The sequence below is a fragment of the Acomys minous genome (genome assembly GCF_964271855.1).
Source record: "Acomys minous genome assembly, chromosome: 19".
Taxonomy (NCBI): domain Eukaryota; kingdom Metazoa; phylum Chordata; class Mammalia; order Rodentia; family Muridae; genus Acomys; species Acomys minous.
The window spans coordinates 486163-505607 of NC_140499.1; the positions used below are offsets into that span (position 1 = coordinate 486163).

General features: G+C 38.6%; 1 protein-coding gene across 6 annotated transcripts in view; it reads left to right on the top strand.

Moving 5' to 3' along the window:
- The first annotated feature begins 9495 nt into the window (after window positions 1-9495).
- Window positions 9496-19445, top strand: part of CP (ceruloplasmin) — a 57849-nt gene continuing 47899 nt past the window's right edge. For 4 of the 6 annotated variants that reach the window (XR_014776908.1, XM_084769646.1, XM_084769647.1 and 1 more), the window contains exons 1-4: window positions 9497-9816; window positions 15426-15673; window positions 17147-17356; window positions 18114-18287. Coding sequence is in view for 5 of the 6 variants with exons in the window: in XM_084769646.1 (XP_084625772.1) it covers window positions 9671-9816; window positions 15426-15673; window positions 17147-17356; window positions 18114-18287 (778 nt within the window). In the remaining variant the exon portion in view is untranslated. Of the gene's footprint in view, window positions 9817-15425; window positions 15674-17146; window positions 17357-18113; window positions 18288-19445 lie in introns of all 6 variants that reach the window. The other 2 variants (XM_084769645.1, XM_084769648.1) reach the window with 2 other exon arrangements.

The window sequence follows — 19445 nt, forward strand, 5'->3', positions numbered from 1 at the left end:
TATTTGTTTCCCAAGTGCTTCCATCTATACCGATAAACTGTCTTGTCGTACCACCAACTCTGAAATCTTTTCCAGAATTATAGAGTTTAGTAACACTTCTGGTTTTAATATCTCATCAGTCTTTCTTTCAACCTTTTTAAAAAATGTAATACAGTAAAAAGACAAAGCAGAAACAGAAAATTCTCTCTGGGTAAAAAGCAGGAAAAAGCCTTGCAACAGCAGCTGTGATTTTGCTGACACCCTGAAATGGTATCTTTATACTTCAAAACCTGTATTTTCCTTTATAGCATTAAAAGTTGTTACCCATTATGCCCAAGCCACACTGGGAACCACGTGTATGCTTTGAACATTTTAAACCCTACTTTATTTGGGGTTCTTTAATCTTTATACGTCCCTTCCAACCCACCTACCCTAGAACAAGAGAGAAAAGAGGTTAATAGGAACAGAGAACCTTTTAAAGACTCAGTTCCTTGAAGTGACTCCACTGGCATAGTCAGCAGGATTCCAACAGAACAGTTAAATGGCAAATCAGCAAGTCAGTGAAGGTGACTGTAACTGCAGCCACTGGAACCTGGAGCAGCAACCGGAGCCCAGAGCAGCTGCTGAAACCTGGAACAGCAGCCAGAACCTGGAGCCTCGAAGCAGTCACTGGAGCAGTTCTCTTTAGAAGCATCTTGAAGTGGAGTGATGAGCAACCAAGACCAAAAAGCCCCTCCTCTTGTTTTTGGATAATATATATATTATCTTAGATATACATATTATTCCAAAACAATATATATGTATATGTATATACATATACATGTATATACATGTATATACATATATATCAAAGACCGTGCTCCCAAAAGAGGCGGTTCCTCTTCCAGTGGACAAACATCACCTGTTCTCTCACAAGTCTGTTTTTAATGTAAAAATGCTGAACACTCTTACACAAGTCTGTTTCATATACCACACTTGGGATCAAAACAAAAACATGCAGACTCTTTGATGACAAGACAGGGTAACTCCTAGCAACACCCAGCCTACCTCAAAGAAGATAGTGAGCATGAATTAATGAACCTGCTTATAGAGATGGCTTCAAATGTGGCAAACCCACCACGGGGCAAAATGTCCTCATTTCTGCCACAGACAGAATTCTGCCTAAAATATGGGCAAGCTTGGGTGCAGGCCCCATCGATGGCCAAACTCTACCAAGACAGCACAAGAAAGTCCTCAATAGTTACTGCCTCACAAATATGTCTGTCAGAAATATTGGACCAGAAGGCTGAAGATGATGCTCCAATGTTATAGAGAGTTTTGGGTGACTGTTCAGACATTAAACTCCTATTTTGGAAGCTGCTTACCTGCACTTCCTATCTACTCAGATAATTAATTTTTTTTCCTTCTCAAGTCTCTGATGAGGTTGAAGACCAACTAGCTCAGTTTTATAGTTAAGCTTATTTGTTTTGGGGTTAAGATGTTTTTAGGTCTAGATAGATGTTTTAATTAATAGATGATATATGATAATATTAATTTGATTTACATTCAGAATTTTAGATGCATGAAGATAGGAAAGATGTTCCCTTCAAGGTTGCCAAATACTAATAGCCAAAGCACTATGAATGTAATATATATGTGTGTGTGTATGTGTGGAAAAAATTTGCGGGGACGTCCAGATCCTATTGCTGGCATTCCAAAACTTGACCATAAGGGTCTAGGTTTTTCCTAGGGGCCACTGAGGATACAATTCCCATTACATGGAAAACTGAGGAACCTGTATGGGTTCCCCAGTGGCCCCTGCCCTCAGTAAAATTGCAAGCCATTCATGAGCTGGTTAGGGAACAGCTGGAACTAGGTCATTTACAGGCCTCAGTTTCACCATGGAATACACCCATCTTTGTTATAAAAAAGAAATCAGGCAAATGGAGGTTATTACATGACTTGCGAGCTATTAATAATCAGATGATGCCAATGAGGCCAGTCCAAAGAGGCCTCCCGTTGCCATCCACTTTACCTGAAAATTGGCATATTATTGTGCTAGACATCAAGGATTGCTTCTTCTCCATTCCTCTGTCTCCAAAAGACACAATGAGATTTGCTTTCACAGTACCCTCAATAAATCATATAGAGCCTGATCAGAGATTTGAATGGGAAGTGTTACCACAAGGAATGGCTATTAGTCCTATAATGTGTCAGTTATATGTTGCTGATGCCATTCGAGGATTTAGGAAAGAATTTCCTCAACTTAAGTGCTTTCATTACATGGATGATATTTTGATTTGTGCAAAGAGTGAGGAGGTTTTAGTTCAAGCTTACACCCGGCTAGTCCTGAGCTTAAAGGTAAAAGGATTGTTCATTGCTCCAAAGAAGGTACAGAAGGCTACAATTATTGATTATGTAGGAACAAGAATATGTCAGGATAGAGCTACCCCACAAAAAATTACATTAAGAACTGATAGTTTGAAAACACCTAATGATTTCCAAAAATTGCTGGAGGATATACAATGGCTGCGACCCTACTTAAAACTCACTAATTCCCAATTACAACCACTGTATGATATTTTGCCTGGGGATCCTGCCTTAACTTCCCCTAGAATTCTTACCCCTGAGGCAAGAGCAGCCTTATCCCTTGTTGAGGATGGATTAATTACTGCAAGTCTTACCAGATGGAATCCCAATATAGCATTCCAATTATTAATCTTGCCCTCATATAGACAACCTACGGGTGTGTTATGGCAATCGGCACCTTTATCATGGATTCATCCAAAGATTTCCCCAGGAAAAACACTCAGGCATTATCCTGATGCAGTAGCACAATTGGCCTTTGTAGGTTTACATCAAAGCCTTCAATATTTTGGACAATGGCCTGAGAAACTTATTATACCTTATACAGCTCAACAATTTGAAGTACTTTCTCATACTCTGGATAATTGGGCAATACTTCACTGCAGTTATACTGGTGATATTGATAATCACTACCCCAAAGATCCCATTCTCCAGTTTGTCTCAGAGCATCCTGTTATTTTTCCTGTGGTCACATCTAAGCAACCATTAAAAAATTGCCCCGCTATTTTTACTGATGGATCTAAAACAGGGCATAGAGCATATTCAGTTGATGGAGGCCAACCAGTAATAAAGAAATTTGCCTCTGCTTCACCTCAAATAATTGAATTACAAATTGTCATCACTGTTTTTCAAGAATTCCCACAATCTTTTAATCTTCTCTCTGACTCCAAATACGTGGTTAATGTAGTCAAAGAGTTAGAGATAACAGGGAAAATTAATATGAAAAGTGTGATTGGAGAATTGATATCCCAATTACAAACCCTCATTTGGAAACGTACTCAACCTTTCTTTATTCAACATGTTCGAGCACATACCGGGCTCCCAGGGCCTTTATCAGAAGGTAATGATATAGTGGATAAAGCCACACAGGCCCATTTAATCCTAACTGCTTTGACTAATCTGGATCAAGACCGTCAAAGCCCCTTATTTCCATGTTAATGCGAAAACTTTAGCTTCCCGCTTTGCCATTATACGCGAGGAGGCACAAATCGTGGTGAAAGAATGTCAAGCATGTGCTCCTTTTAGGCCTCAACTACCCCTGGGGGTAAATCCTCGAGGCCTATGTCCCTTGCATATCTGACAGATGGATGTCACTCATATACCAGAATTTGAGAAGCTAAAACATGTGCATGTTTCAATTGACACTGCCTCAGGTATTATATTTGCATCCCCACATACAGGAGAAAAATCCCATCATGTTATTGATCATTGCTTTGTGGCATGGAGTGCCTGGAGCATGCCAAAAACTTATAAAACTGATAATGGTCCAGCTTATACATCTGCTACTTTTACCTCCTTCTGTGCACAGATGGGTGTTACATTACTTCATGGCCTCCCTTATAATCCTCAGGGACAAAACATCATTGAAAGAGCACATTGCACCCTTATGGAATGCCTTCAAAAACAAAAAAGGGGAATAGAGTATAAAAGAACACCTAGAGAGTGCCTTTCTTTGGCTATGTTAACCATAATTTTTTTTTTCAATTAGATAAGTCTGGCATGACGGCCGCCGAGCGTCATGAGAGCCGAGACTCTACTTATAAAGGCACAGTCATGTGGAAGGATGTCCTTACAGGGCAGTGGAAGGGCCCAGACCCAGTATTGGTCTGGGCGAGAGGATCTGTTTGTGTGTTTCCACAGGATGCAGACCAACCAGTGTGGGTGCCTGAAAGGTTAACTCGACTTACAAAAAGAAAAAATGGTGATGTTTCAAAGCCTCTGGCAGAGCCTGACCCCATAGATGGGAATCTGGATGATAATGGTGGGAAACATTCCGGGCTCCATGACACAGCCTGAGTATAGGTGGGGAATCTTGTTGGGTTTTCCAAAACATACAACCGCAATTTCCCCAAGAATCTTCACCACCAATGTTTCGTTAACAAAAGAGATTGCACCTGATACAGAAAATATGGGCTTTCCCCTTAAGGGAAGCTTATGTTTTCAGATTATTAACTTGTCTAGCAGTCTCTCCCAACATCTTGCAGGTAACTGGAGCAGAAGCCTGGATAGTCCCCTACAGGAACTGCGTCTCTCCATAGTGCACATCAATTCTACACAAGCTGACATCTCCATGGTCCCTGAGCTGTCGCAGTGGTTCCAGAACGCCTTCTCTCATCTGCAGGAATGGGTGGGAATAAGAACTTTGACAGTGTGTCTGGTCCTTGTCAGTTGCCTAGCACTCCGGTGCATATGCAGGATGCACGCCCGCCAACATTACACGCAGGCCTTTACGGTGCAAGCATTTGCTGCACTGGAGGCTGGGCAATCTCTTCAAATGTGGCTTGGCATGATAGAGAAGTAGTCAGTGACGGGTATAGATCCTCCATTCACTTGGCAGACCAAGGCCATGACACTAATGTGCTTCCGTTTCCCCTTCCTTGGCATGGTGAGAATGGCATATACTCAGATATTGCCTGCCATAAGGCATGGGCACCTGCAAGGCGTGTAGGATGAGGTTCCGCAGGGGGAGGACCCGATTGTCCGACTCTGAGTCCCCCGAGAAGTAAACCTAGAGAAGTAAAGCCTAGAGGTTGATGTCAGAAACTGTCTTGTTCGCTGTATGTTGGGGATGCCCACAGACAGCAGATCAGGACCTCCCTCTCCTCCTTAAAAAGACATCTTGACAGGCCAATGTGGCCCCAGGAGGATCAGGTCAATGCTTCCCCTCTCTGGTTAATGCTCACTCCCTCCGGGAACCCAAGCTCACCTGTATATGATGGATCCATCTACCTCCTTTTCTAATAAAGAGAGGGAGGAGAAGAAGAAGATGTTGGGGACGGGCTACATGGCCAATGTTCAACCATCTTGTCAGCCTATTTCTCCAGTACAGGGAGGACAACCTACCAGGCATTCTCTGTGCCACTTGCTCAAAATTTAATGAATAAGGGGGAACTGTGGAGAGCCACAGATAGCAGTGCCCCTGCTGCTTCCCCGGCGCAATGCGCCCCTTATGTTCATGTGCAGTGCGCCTTTGTGCAAGCCCTTTATGCGCATGCCTGAAGGCATAGCGTGAGGTGGCCTGATCCAAACAAGGCATGGCATAGCGTGAGGTGGCGTGATCCAAATGCACCAACCAAGAGCGACAACGTGGCAGTCTCTGATAGGAACAGGCACACTGTAAAGGTTCTGTGGGAGCTTTTCCCAGGGTTACTCCGGTAGTCCAGGTTCCTGAATAAACTGCGGCAAGAAGAGTTCCCAGTGTTGGTGTCTTTCCTGCTGGTCGGGGGTGGCATCGACATATATAATTCCTGATTGTTTCATTGTTTCATGGTTCTTCTTGCTGTAGATAGTTTATTGTATATATGTGTAACAAAAATGTATATGTAAAAAAAGAAAAGTTAAAACACACACACACACACACACACACACACACACACATTTATATCCGCTACAGTGAGACTATTGATTAGCCATAGGCTTTGTGTCTGTATCATTCAAAGTAGTAAGAGAATGAATATGAAAAATTAGTTGAAAATAAAAAGGCTTTTTTTTTTGTTTCACATTGTACTTTCAGCTTTGACAGCAACAAGGCTTTCTTGCAGTGAAAAGCCTGGGTTGTCATTCTCTGGCCTATTGAGTGCTTTGCTTGCCAGAATGGACAGACAAGGCCATTGTCTATGCCTGGGCTTCCAAAGGAGTATGAATTAATGAGAATTTTCTGAGAACTCCATCCATAAATAGTCACAAAATTATGAATACAACAGAAAGTCTTAGCAGTGGTCACATTGTGCTGGCCTAACTCTGTGTACTTATAATGAACATTCTGTAAGTGGGCACATCACTGATAAAATTCCAGAGTTGCACAACTTCCTCTGTAAAAGCAGTCAGGGTCATAGTCTGACTGCTTTGGGGAGAATACTGTGCTATTTTAAATCTCCTGTGGTCACAGTCAAAGACAGCCCTTAGCAATGATTTGCCTTTTAGTAATTCTGTTGGCATACAGGTTAACAGATCTTACTGGACCCACAAGATATACAAACAAGAATATTGGAGATTCAAAGAAATATCAACCTGGCTGACAGAAATAAACCAAACTGTGATTGGTAAAACAGCCTGCCCCCCCTTGGTTTCAACTACTATCAACTTCAGAATCTTTTTTTTTTTATTTAGTTATTACATGTACAGTGTTCTGCCTGCATGTATGCCTGTACACTAGAAGAGGACACCAGATCACATTATAGATGGTTATGAGCCACCATGTGGTTGCTGGGAATTGAGCTCAGGATCTCTGGAAGAGCAGGCAGTGCTAATCGCTAAGCCATCTTTCCAGCCCCAACTTCAGAATCTTGATGCTAAATGTAGAGGAGACTCCCTCAGTTCATAAATCTTGAAAACAGTGAAAAAGAATTTGTTAAAAAATTATTGTAACATGTGCTGTACAACTGTATTGGCACCACTAAGCAGTTAGCATAGACACAAGATGTTTGTTTATAACTCCAAAAGCATCACTTGGGGTTTCAAGGTGAAGACGTTCTAGCAGGTACAGTTAAAAGGACATGATGTTTAAGGCTTGGGGTGTATCTTCTGCTTTGCTCTGTGTTTGCTGAATTTCTTCTTATACTCCGACTCACGTTTCTTTTCAACTCAATCTGTATTGATATGTTGACATGTTGCACTTTTTGAGTGCAGATAATTCTCAGCTACACTATTATCCAAAGTTCCCTCTGAAATTTTTCTGGGGAGTAATGTGTGGTAATTAATGAATGCTTCTTTAAACAGCTGGTTGCTTGGAACTTTTCTCTCTTCTGTAAGTAGCTTTCAAGTAGGATTCTTCCCACTTTCTGCCACATAACAAAGCCACATATCTTTCAATGGAAGAAAATAATCCACACAAAATGGGACCATTCACTCATAATATTTCTCCTATATTCTATATAAAGGACTTACTGTACCAACTAGGATCAGTGTTTAATCATTTAGCTCCACCATAACTGTGAAGGGTCCTATAGGTGTAGGGTTCTTCAGGAACCCTTAACAATTATTTGATACCATTTATTTGTTGGCTGATAGAATTTTCAGGAAGAAAGCACTCAGGAAATGGTTGCTCTGGCCTTCTTAAATTCACAAGAAATTTAAATATGATGCCACCATAGGAGCATGCAGTGGCTTCATGTCAATTAGAAACACACCCTTCCATCTATAGACTGAGCTGGTAGAAGCCACCCTCTAAATGGTTCATCTTGTATGAAAAGTGCCATTTGGGGGAGAAGAAGTTTCTTAGAAGTCAGGGAGCTTGATCAGTGTAGTCTGGGCAAGATTTCAGACATAGCCCTGTCTACTCTGTGGATGCGTGGACAGAGTTGTTCAGGGAAGCTCCAGAAGGAGGCTTGAAACACCCGGGGTTCTATAATTTAGATTTCTGTACTAAGTTATAAATCATGTAGTCAAGATTATTACTAGCTAGCACAGGCCTGTAGCTCATTGGTAGAGTACTTGTCTGTTATACATACCCTGTCTTCTATCTCATTAATACACACACACACACACACACACACACACACACACACACACACGCACGCACACATGCACATACTGTTGTTACCAGTTTGCAGGTACATTAAAATTAATCTGGATGATTACAATTTGAGGTTGTCCTTTCCAGATGAGGAAACTGAAGTTTAAGAGAAGAGTTTTGACCGCTTCGGATTTTAACTTTATCTTTCCTTTTTTTTCCCCTAGTACTAATTATACCCCTCCCATGATTTATTTCTCTCCAAAGCTCTTATGACAAGCATTGTGTTCTTCACTTTTCATATGTTTATTAGTTCCTCCTAAATGGAATGTAAGCTCCATGGAGCTTTATCCACTGCTATCTGTCTGCTGAGGGCAGAGTTCAACACACAATGGAGCTCATTCAATATTTAACATAGGTGAGAATAGCTATACTGTATCCTAGAAGAAAACAATAACAGCAATGGCTGTATTAACACAAAATGTTAACTGCTATCATCAGAATTGCCTTTGAATTAAGAAAAAAACACTTTATATATTTAGATACATGTCACAACAAAAGACATGGTTTTAATCAAAAGTCTTTTACTTTAAAGCTCTCACACACTTCTAAAAGAGAAACTATAGGCTAATAAACAATATTTTCTTTTCTGGTTAAGTAAAAGCATCATTCGCCTTTGAAACAGGGTTATTTGTGGTTCATTTCTTCTTTTGCTTTCTTTCTGTTTCTTACCTCTTTCCATTTCTTTCTTTCTTTCCTTCTTCTTTTCTTCTTCTTCCTCTTCTTTTCTTCTCCTCCTCCTTCTTCTGCTCCTCCTCCTCCTTTCTCCTCCTAGACCTCCTCCTCCTTCTCCTCTTCCTTCTCCCATTTCCCCATTCTTCCCCCCCCCTCTCTCTGAGAAGTTATTAGTGCATTGTGCAAACTGATATTAAAGTTCCAGATTCAACAAATTGCCATGTGTCAGTTTCCCCATAACTGGGACCACAAGGACACAACATCATGCCTGATTTATCTGAGTTTTGACTAATTTCTTTTAATAATTCAAACAAATTTAGCAATTCTTGGTATATTCTGCTATTAATTTCTACATAGCAATCAAGGACAACTTGGTAAAGTATCTATATAGATACATGGATGTCAGAGAGTAGATAAAAATTTCAAGATGAAAAATTTTGGCTACTTGTATGATGTGCTAAATATCATGTTTCATATCTTTAAAATTACAAGTAAGTTTTTGTTAATCTTCCAAAATAGCTAACAGCTGCGTGTTTTGATTCATTTTACCTTGGCTCATTAAAAACTGGCTCTGGGCAGGGAGCCATAGTGCTTGAGAATGCTAGAACAAAGTGAGCATTTAGAGATATTCACTGCCTTCCTGGAAGTCACACAATGAATGGAAAAAATGCAGAGTCATAATTCTGTTTGTCCAACACTAACTGTGACATTCCATTTGTGGTTAGAGAAGCCTGGCAACTGGGAGCTATTTTTGTTTTTTGTTTTCCCCTTCGTGATTTACCAGAATCAAACTGAGTTGGGAAATGTTATTTGCTTTGATGAATGATTTACTCTTGCGCAACACTAAATTGTGTCAATTAAGCAAATAAAGAAAGCCCTACTTATAAAATTGCTTGCTTCTGATTTCACTTTGTTGCATCTCACGCTCCAAGAGGGAAAATGAAGTTTTTGCTGCTTAGTACATTCATGTTTTTGCATATTCCCTTAACCTGGACAAGAGATAAGCATTATTACATCGGAATTACGGAAACAGTTTGGAATTATTTCTCTGGCAATGGAAAAAGGAAGCTTACTTCAGTTGACACGTAAGTCACTATTCTTTGTTGTTTATGGGCCAAATTTGTAAGCTATCAACTTAAAAAATGAAGCCAACAAGAAAAGTAGTTCTTTAATTTCTTAAGCTTAGAAAATGCAAAATGTTGACTTGAAAGCAATACTGTTATTGGTCTCCTTTATGTCCCTAATATTTGTTATTGTAAAGCTGTCCTGTTCCTTTCCTCTTGGTCTGAAGAAGCTGGATTGGTTTCTTATTCTCTCCTGTTGTTAGTCACTCCTTTATTTATCTTCCAAATGTGTTCTGCATCCAGATGCAAAGGTCCTTTACTTTAAACAACTAGTATATAAAATGGTATCACATCATAAATTGTTCCTAATGATGAAAGCACAGTATTTTTAGTTCTTCAAAATATCAAATATAGAAAAGAAATATGATTCTGCCTAATACTTGTTGAGTGATTCAGGACAGTGAATGATTGAACTAATCTCTCACAGTTTCTGGGTCCTTATCTATAAAATGAGACAGCAAGCTCACCTCACAGAATTGTTTTAAAAGTGCCTTTAATGTTGTTAGCACAATGCTTCACATCTAACATGTGCTAGAAATGCTATGTTATGTTATATTCTTATTATGAGCAGCTGTTAAAGGAGAAAATGTATAAATTGTTTTTATTTTGTTTCATTGTCTAGGAAAGTATGTTCACTTCTTTAAGATCAATCCCAATATTAGTTATTTATAAAAAAAAAAAAGTGAGGGAAAAGTAACATCCTTTATACTACAGCCAATGTTGCCACTTCCAAAAACAGATAAAGACTCTAAAATACTGGGACTCTAGATGAGAGAAGGATGGGAGAATGGCAAAGTAGAAGGATCCAGAGAGTCCTAGAAACCTACAAGTAGAACATTATGATAGGCAGATTTGGGCCCAGGGGTCCCGCTCAAACTAAAGCACCAGCCAAGGACAATACAGGTGGTAAACCTTAAACCCCTACCCAGATCTAGCCAATGGACAGAACATTCTCCACAGTAGAATGGAGAGTGGGATATTACTTTCTCACATACTCTGGTGCCTCACCTTTGACCATGTCCCCTGGAGGGGGAGACCTGGTGGCACTCAGAGGAAGGACAGAAGGTTACCAAGAAGAGACTTGATGCCTTATGAGCATATACAGGGGGAAGTAATCCCCCTCAGGAACAGTCATAGGGGAGGGGAATAAGGGGAAAAGAGGAGGGAGGGAAGAATGGGAGGATACAAGGGATGGGATAACCATTGAGATGTAACAAGAATAAATTAATAAAGGAAAAAAAAGACTCTAAAATACACAGTTCTTGAAATAAGTTACTTACATTTAAATAACAAAAAACGTATATACATAAAAACCCAAGAATGTGCTTAGGGTCAATGATCACTATTAAATAAGTATTGAATAATTGACCATAATAACAGTAATAATTATATTGTCTTTAGGTTACTTTTGTTTTCTAGTTACCTGCAGGAAGCTGGGGGGGAAATGAAGTCTCTTTAAGCCCAAAACAACTTATAAACCCCTGTTTAATTAAGATTATAGGCTTTTGTTTGGGAATTGCAAACATTGACACCTAGTTTTACAGTAAATTCTAGGCTTGAAGGTTAGGTCATAGAATAATGCTGTCATCTTGAGCAAACATAGTTACTAGGAACAAACAAAAGCTCAAATTTCGACAAGGAAACAGACAACAACTCAGACCACAATGTCTGTCTGGGTAATATAATTAATAACAACAACAACAATAATAATTGGAATAATAATAATAATAATAATAATAATAATAATAATAATAATAATAGTAATCTGGGTACAATGACTACCATGCAATATAAAAGTGTTACTCTTTGTTGTTGTTGTTGTTGTTGTTGTTGTTGTTGTTGTTGTTATGTTAAAAGGTAACTTCCCAAATATGCTCTATTTTAGTAAAATAGAGAAACAAACTGCTTTTAGAGAGAAAACAAAACTTTGCAACAAAGGCAATATTTTACCTCCATTAAAACACAACATATTTGGCTAAGTATGGTTGCTTATGCTTTTAATCTCAGCACTCTGGAAACAGAGGCAGGAGGATCTCTGTGAGTTTGAGGACATCCTGCTCTACAGAGCAAGCTCCAGGAAAGCTGGGACTGCACAGAGAGAACCTGTCTCAAAAAACAAGAATGGAAAAAAGTAAACAAAACCACACACATTTACATTTTAACAAGCTTATCTGAGCATTCTGCCAGGCAGAATGGATTGCAAAAGACACTGTTATAGTTTTGGAAACAATATTAAGATAATACAATCAACTAATTAAAATGGAAAATTTCTAATTAGATGTTAGTTAGCAGTTTCTGATTGGTTGGGTCCATGCTTCACTTTACTATTTACTGTCAGGTATATTTAACCTGGGCCCCACAGGCCACATATAGCTATAACAGAATAGCTATGAAAGTGGCCCTACACATTTGTAAATGACAATTTCATATTGCAGTTTTAAGAGATTAGATACTTCTTTTACATTAAACTGTTTTTTGGTTGGCTTATGTAGGCACCCAAGTTGCTAGGCCTGGCTCAATTGAATGGCTTCCCACTTAATTACTTTAACACTCCCTCAAACATAATTTTAAAAATATGAAAGATCTGCATGGTGTCAGGTCCCAAAGAAATTCAGGGCACATGGTTACCCGTGTTGTTTATTAGCATACCAAGGCATACAGCTGGCCTCCAGGCTCTCTCAGTAGGCGAGGCTCCTTTCAGCCCTTTCCCCTACCTTAAACCTTTCCAACGCAGACACTTCTCTTCCCTTCCCCAGGCTTCTCTTTCCTATATAACCTGGACATTTTTGTGCATGTCTCTTGGTTCTTTTGGATGTCTTTTGGCTAGCTTTTGGCCTTTTTGCTTTCTTGGCTTTCTTCTCTTCCTCTCTCCCTCTCCCTCTCTCTCTTTCCTCCCATGGCCTGGTTCTGGACTCTTCCAGATATCTCCAGCTATACTCTTTTCTACGATAAAATATTTCTCCTCAACTATAAGTATCAACAGCCATGTCTTCAATTTCATTCAGTGAATTTGAGCCTAAAAAGAGGTTTTTAAATCTTCTAAAGAGATACATATTTTGGATAATGTTATTGGGAAAATCCACTTACAAGGCCCCATTCTTTGAGGATGCTAAATAAAAATAACAAGCAACAATTTGTAAAGGATAAGCAGCTCATAAAGAGTGGCCTGGACACACTGACCAACTTCTAACATTTCATGCTTTCCACGCTCTACTTGCTATAACCACTAATATTTCTCCTGCCAAAAATGTTGATTAGCATTGTATTCCTCCTGTGCTTGCAGGGCAAAGCTATTTTTGATGTATAATTCAGGGAGGATTATGCTGTATGCCCCCTAGCCTGTGGCTGGTCCACTTTCCCGTAATTTCTGTTTGTTAAAGGCAGCATTTCTGAAGTGGCCTGCAACAGATTTCCTGCCCTAAATCTCTAGAATCTGTGACAAGAATGAGACATTACCTATAAGATTCATGTTTTAGTCACCAACATAGCTGGCCTGGGTCAGGGAGATTATCTAGCATGGGAAGCAGAAAGACCTGCTTCAGCTGGAGAGAACAGTAAAAATTTCAAAGATTACGGCAGATTCTGTCTGTGTATGGTTGTTGGCTGGGAGTTGGAAGGGGTTACTTGAGAAGTATGTGGGAGACCTGGGAGAGGCCCCAGAAATCGGCCACAAGCCAGCAGTGATTTGAACCCTACAGACTAAAGACGCTGAATTGTGCCTATAACCTGACTCATTCAGGAAGTGCATTTTCCCACAAGTATTCAGGGAAGTGCTCAGTCTGGCATCCCCTTGATTTCAGTGCTGTGATACATAGAACACAGCCATAAGGTGTCAGACTTATGGCTGATCCAACTGTGCAGTTATGAGCAGCTATTATTTCAGGCTATGGCATGATCATTTGTTATGCAGAAATAAAAATCTAATGAAGTGTTTCAACTAGTGAAGTCAAAACTCTGTTTTAACCTGAAGACTTTAGTACCCACACTAAATATAGACCAAACTACTTCAGCCAATTCTGAACTCACCAGAATAATGGTTTTACAAACTACCTATAGTAGCATTAATGACAACTTATCTGCTATTAAAAACTCAGCTATGATTTTGAGTCTACCAGAAATGATAGGAGTTAGCTTTTCTTTTCCTTTAAAAAGGGAAAAGGGGGCTAAAATAGATAATATGATTGCTGGAAAGGAACCCCATTTGCTATAATGAGTAGAAAGGCGAAAATACACTAGTCAATAGGAAGGACTGAAATAAATGTGAATAATTTGTATCAAAGAATAACTATAATAGATTCTTGAAGTTGAACAACTGATTGGCAAGGTTCCCATGAGCTTCTGATAGGTGACTGGCCCTTTGTCCTCAAGGCATGAATGGCTTGCTGATGTTCTTTTGGAGGACAACATCAACATCATAAGCAAACAGAACTACCCAAAGTTAGATAATTCCCAATTTGGTAAGGGAAATTTCTCACAATGACCAGGCCAAGTGGAAGAACAAGTTTGAGTGTGTGTGTGTGTGTGTGTGTGTGTGTGTGTGTGTGTGTGTGTGTGTGTGTGTGTGTTAGATTCCAAATATGTGTAATCTCTGAATATATTTAGCTTCAGATCAATTTTTATTTTAAAGGTAATTTCATACATACTCAATCCTCTCAAAAACTATCAAGAAAAAACTGAGTCACAAATCTAAGACGGAATGAATCCTATTTTAAGAAATGAACACTTTAACACCAGTAGGAAATGTGTATCAACAGGGCATGCTGGGTTAGGGTCTCTGCTAATATTTTCAGACAAGGCTCCAAGAAATGGATTGAAATTCCCCCCAAAATTATTCTTAGGTTTATGAGTTTGAGACTAGCCCAGGGGTCTTCTGGCCACCTGGGAAGGGAGACATCAGCTGCAGCTAGCTCTGAATAAACTTGTCCTCTCTGGGCCCCTCTGAGCACAATAGACAGCATTAATTTCTGCTTTTGATATCAGGGGTCTTCAGCGCCACAAGCCTAACTTCTACTAAAGCACATACTTATTAAGATTCCTCTTGTCGACACTAATTCCATGGGTTTGAGGCACAGTTCATCCCTGTGTTCTGTTCTTTATTCATGGATTTTTCTGAAATCTCCAAGCTATCTCCATTTTTTTCTTCTGCTTTACTTTAAGTCAATGGGAAGCATGTAACAAATAATTATAAGGCAACACAAGAAGGACACACCAAGACAAGTGTTTCTGGCACAATTTTGCTGTTCCACAATTGATGTATTTTTTACTAAACACACACACAAACACACACACAAATAATTTAAAAGATAAAATTAATTTAATTCCACTCAGTTTTTGTTTAGTTTGTTTGGCACCATGATATTATGTGGATCTCTCAAGTGGTTCTCTATGATGTTTGATATGAAATATCTCATATAATTAAAATAACAGAGCCACCCCACAGCCCTCCCTTCATCCTTGAAGGTGTCTATACAATACACAAAGACTGTAGATGATGTGATCATAGAATCTTCTGAATTCTTATGCTATCTCCAGAAATGATGGTTTCTGATGAAAGTGTCTTTTTCCCCCAGGGAACAGTCCAATTTCTATCTTCAAAATGGCCCAGATCGTATTGGAAGAACATATAAGAAGGCCCTTTACGTTCAATACGCAGATGCCACCTTTCAGAAGACTATAGACAAACCAGTATGGCTAGGATTTTTAGGCCCTATCATCAAAGCTGAAGTTGGAGATAAAGTTTATGTTCACTTAAAAAATTTTGCCTCTAGGCCGTACACTTTTCATTCTCATGGGGTAACTTACTATAAGGAACATGAGGGTAAGTTCGGTGTGTGTTGTAGAGTTTCCTCTTTTCGGTAAGAAAACCTTTTAACATGTAAAACTGATGCCGTTAGGTAGAACCTATAACCACATCCTTTAACACCAATCTATTTTATAGTGGGATTTGAACTCATCACAATCATGCTGTTTCTTTTGGTTATGCAACTTTGTTTAGTAGGAATACCTATGTGGACTAGATGCTGATAGTGATAGCCAGAGCTGGATCTCCAATGCTTGATTCCTTACTTAATAGAGGAAGAATATGAGAACAAGAGAAGTGGATAATGTTCCCAGCAATTTAGAAGAGGCATGAAGCTAGAGAGAAGAGAAGGGATTCAGGGTGGGGCACTAAAGAAATTATTAGACTAAAGAAATGATTCTACCTAAGTCTTGCAAAATGAACCAGTGAGTTTAACTGGGTTTACTTGCAAGTGCATGGCAATGCACAGGCAGTGATACTAAAGAAGATTATTGTATATAACCTAAGGGAGGGCAGGGCTACCCTGGAGCACTGTTTGCTGAAGCATCTCATGTGACATCACTCTCTGGGCCAAATATTGTGAATTTCCAGTGAACAAACACAGCTGCTCTGATTGCAAAATTGAAACAGCCATGTCAAAACCAGAGGACAGAGTCCCATATTACACTATCTCTTTTCTGTTTTTCTAAACCAAATGATTCTAACAATACAACAATCATGCTTTTTCTTTATAGCACCATGGTATACTAGAGAATTAACATTAATTTTCAGAAGACAATGGTAGGCTAGTAATTTTGTTTAAAAGTCTTTGAGACATACATGTTTGGATATTTATAAATTAAATATATGTAATTTGCTTTAAAATAATTTCATATGGATGAAGATAAAGTTGAGTGGGTTATGGAAAAAACTATAAATAACTTTCAGTTCACCATAGATAAAAATGGGCCCATAGGCACAGTGGAAATCCACCAACATTTAAAGTAAGATAGCTCATCTCAACTTCTGCATATTTGAGATTTTCTACAATTAAGTGTAAATTTTTTGAGTGCCGCAATTACAACATACACACACACACACACACACACACACACACACACACACACACGATCTGACGTTATATAAGAAATTTCAAACTGTACGAGAGGGTAATTACTTTGCTGATTGTTTTTTATGCTATGACCCCAAGGTAAATGCTTTCCTTTGAATTATAAAAGTCATGATTGTCCTGAAGTACCTGTTATGTATAATTCAGTCAATTACCAAGTTAGTAATAATAATAATAATAATAATAATAATAATAATAATAATAATAATAATAATTTGTGAGGTTTATAAGCTCCCTAGACATTAGCCTTTTGTTTCTTTTTAAAAATGTTTTAAAATAGAACATTACTGAATGTGCAAAGGGCACTCACTAGATGCTAAGAACTATTACTTAATTATGTCAAATGCACTCACTTTCTAACTCTGCTACATGCTGCTTTCTAGGAGCTGTCTATCCTGACAACACCACTGATTATCAAAAAGCTGATGACAAAGTGTTTCCCGGGGAACAATATTTGTATGTGCTGCATGCCAATGAGCAAAGTCCTGGTGATGAAGACAGCAATTGTGTGACCAGGATTTACCACTCCCATGTTGATGCCCCAAAAGATATTGCATCAGGACTCATAGGACCTTTAATACTCTGTAAAAAAGGTATATTTACTTACAGTACACAGTCTGGGAGACATGTAGAATGAGTTTGTTTTCTTTTTTTTTTTTTCATTTGGTTTTTTAAACTATAAGTTATTCTGTCTTGCAGTTGAGTAGATAAAGGGTAAAAGTAGAAAAGAAGGAAAGTATAGAAGAGACCTTGATGACATGAAAAGTGGAACAAACATTTTAGAAGAAAAATGCCAGTGAAGCTAAGATGCTTGAAATCAATTCCTTGTGGGATAAGTTTGCTGGGTGTAACTCTCTACAATGGTGTTATGTGGAGATACATGACTTCCCTATTTGTGACTACCTCAGTGGCACTCCCTGGTGATGTCTGTCATTACCTGTATAATATAGAAAAGTATAATAGTACATTTCTTCTTCACCTCCTGAAGACAATATAACTCAAGAGTTTGAAATGTAATATTTATTTGACCAAGAGTTATCTGCAAAGCTACCTAGTGTTGTCTTGTGGCTATATGTTTGTGTCAGTAGATTTGGATCCATGTGAATTGTTACCTTCTCAATTGCTAAAATACATTTAATGTTTCTGTTGGTAGGTATATAGTTAAATGAGCATGTAGTGTGCAGCATGGGAACTTCCCTGAGTGTTTCCAAAAAATACAGTAAATGGCCCATATCTGTGGTTTACCAAGAAAATAAACACTAAAATTTCAAAAGCTCAAAGTAACTAAAAATATAAATTTAATCACATGTTAAATTTTCAGATCTTCTAAATTATAAATTTCTATGTCAGATTCTCTAGATAAGGAAAAAGAGAAAAATATTGACCAAGAATTTGTAGTAATGTTCTCTGTGGTGGATGAAAATCTCAGCTGGTATCTAGAAGATAACATCAAAACATTCTGCTCTGAACCAGAGAAAGTTGACACAGACAATGAAGACTTCCAGGAAAGCAACAGAATGTACTGTAAGATTACACAAGACATAATTTTTTGTTGTTAATAATTCTGCTAAGATTATTCTCTCACATGACCACTTCTAGTCTGAGGCTCTGATAACAAAAAACATATTGGACATGCAGTTTAATATATCTTTCCAGTTAGGGTTACTATTGCTATGATGAAGCATCATGGCCAAATGCAAGTTTGAGAAGACAGGGTTTATTTGGCTTACACTTTCACATCATAGTCCACCATTGAAGGAACCAGGTCAGGAACTCAAACAGAGCAGAAACCTGGAGTCAGGAGATGATGCAGAGAGCATAGAGGAGTGCCACTGTCTGGCTTGCTCAGTCTGCTTTCTTATAGAGACTAGGACCACCCATCAAGTGATGGTACCACCCACAACGGGCTGTGCCCCTTCATCAATCATTAAGAAAATGCTTTACAGCTGGATCTTATGGAAGCATTTTCTCAATTGAGGTTCCTTCATCTCAGATGACTAGCTTGTGCCAGGTTGACATAAGGTCACTGTCTAAATACTAGGCCAAGTAAAGCTGGATACACCAAACTTGTTCCTCAATTTACAAGAAAAGTCATTAGTTGGAATTGAATGCCCACATGTTATACTTACATATTTAATTATCCTCCAAGTTCATTCTAGAACTTATTTAAAAGAGCCAATTCAGACTATTGAGGTAAAAGGTTAGAATTGGATTTACACTTATAAGCTATGTTTAATAAAATAACTCTAAACAATAGTTCCAATGTAGGTTTACAGACAACATTTGCCCTCACCAGGACCCTCATTCTATAGTATTTAATTATTTTAGCTCACTTTGTGTAACCTAGAAATACCTTCTTGACAGGCCAAACTTTTTCTTAATTCCCAGGAACAAAAATAATGAAATTAGGCTCTCTATCCCTCGGAATTTACAGGGAAAATTAAATACTTTTACATTAATTAGATCAAAACATGCAGATTTTATTTGCATTTAGCTTCTGTAAAAGAATCTTAACTCAAAACTTAGAAAACAGTAGCTGCAGTTCTGAATTAGAAAATGAAGCTTTTTCTGATTTTCTATGAAGTTATTTCCAATTTTCTATCTAAAACTTTGTGTTTTGTTTTCACTGTCCTCTCTCCCCTCTCTCTTTCTCTCATACATTTTTACCTCTGTTATATGGCT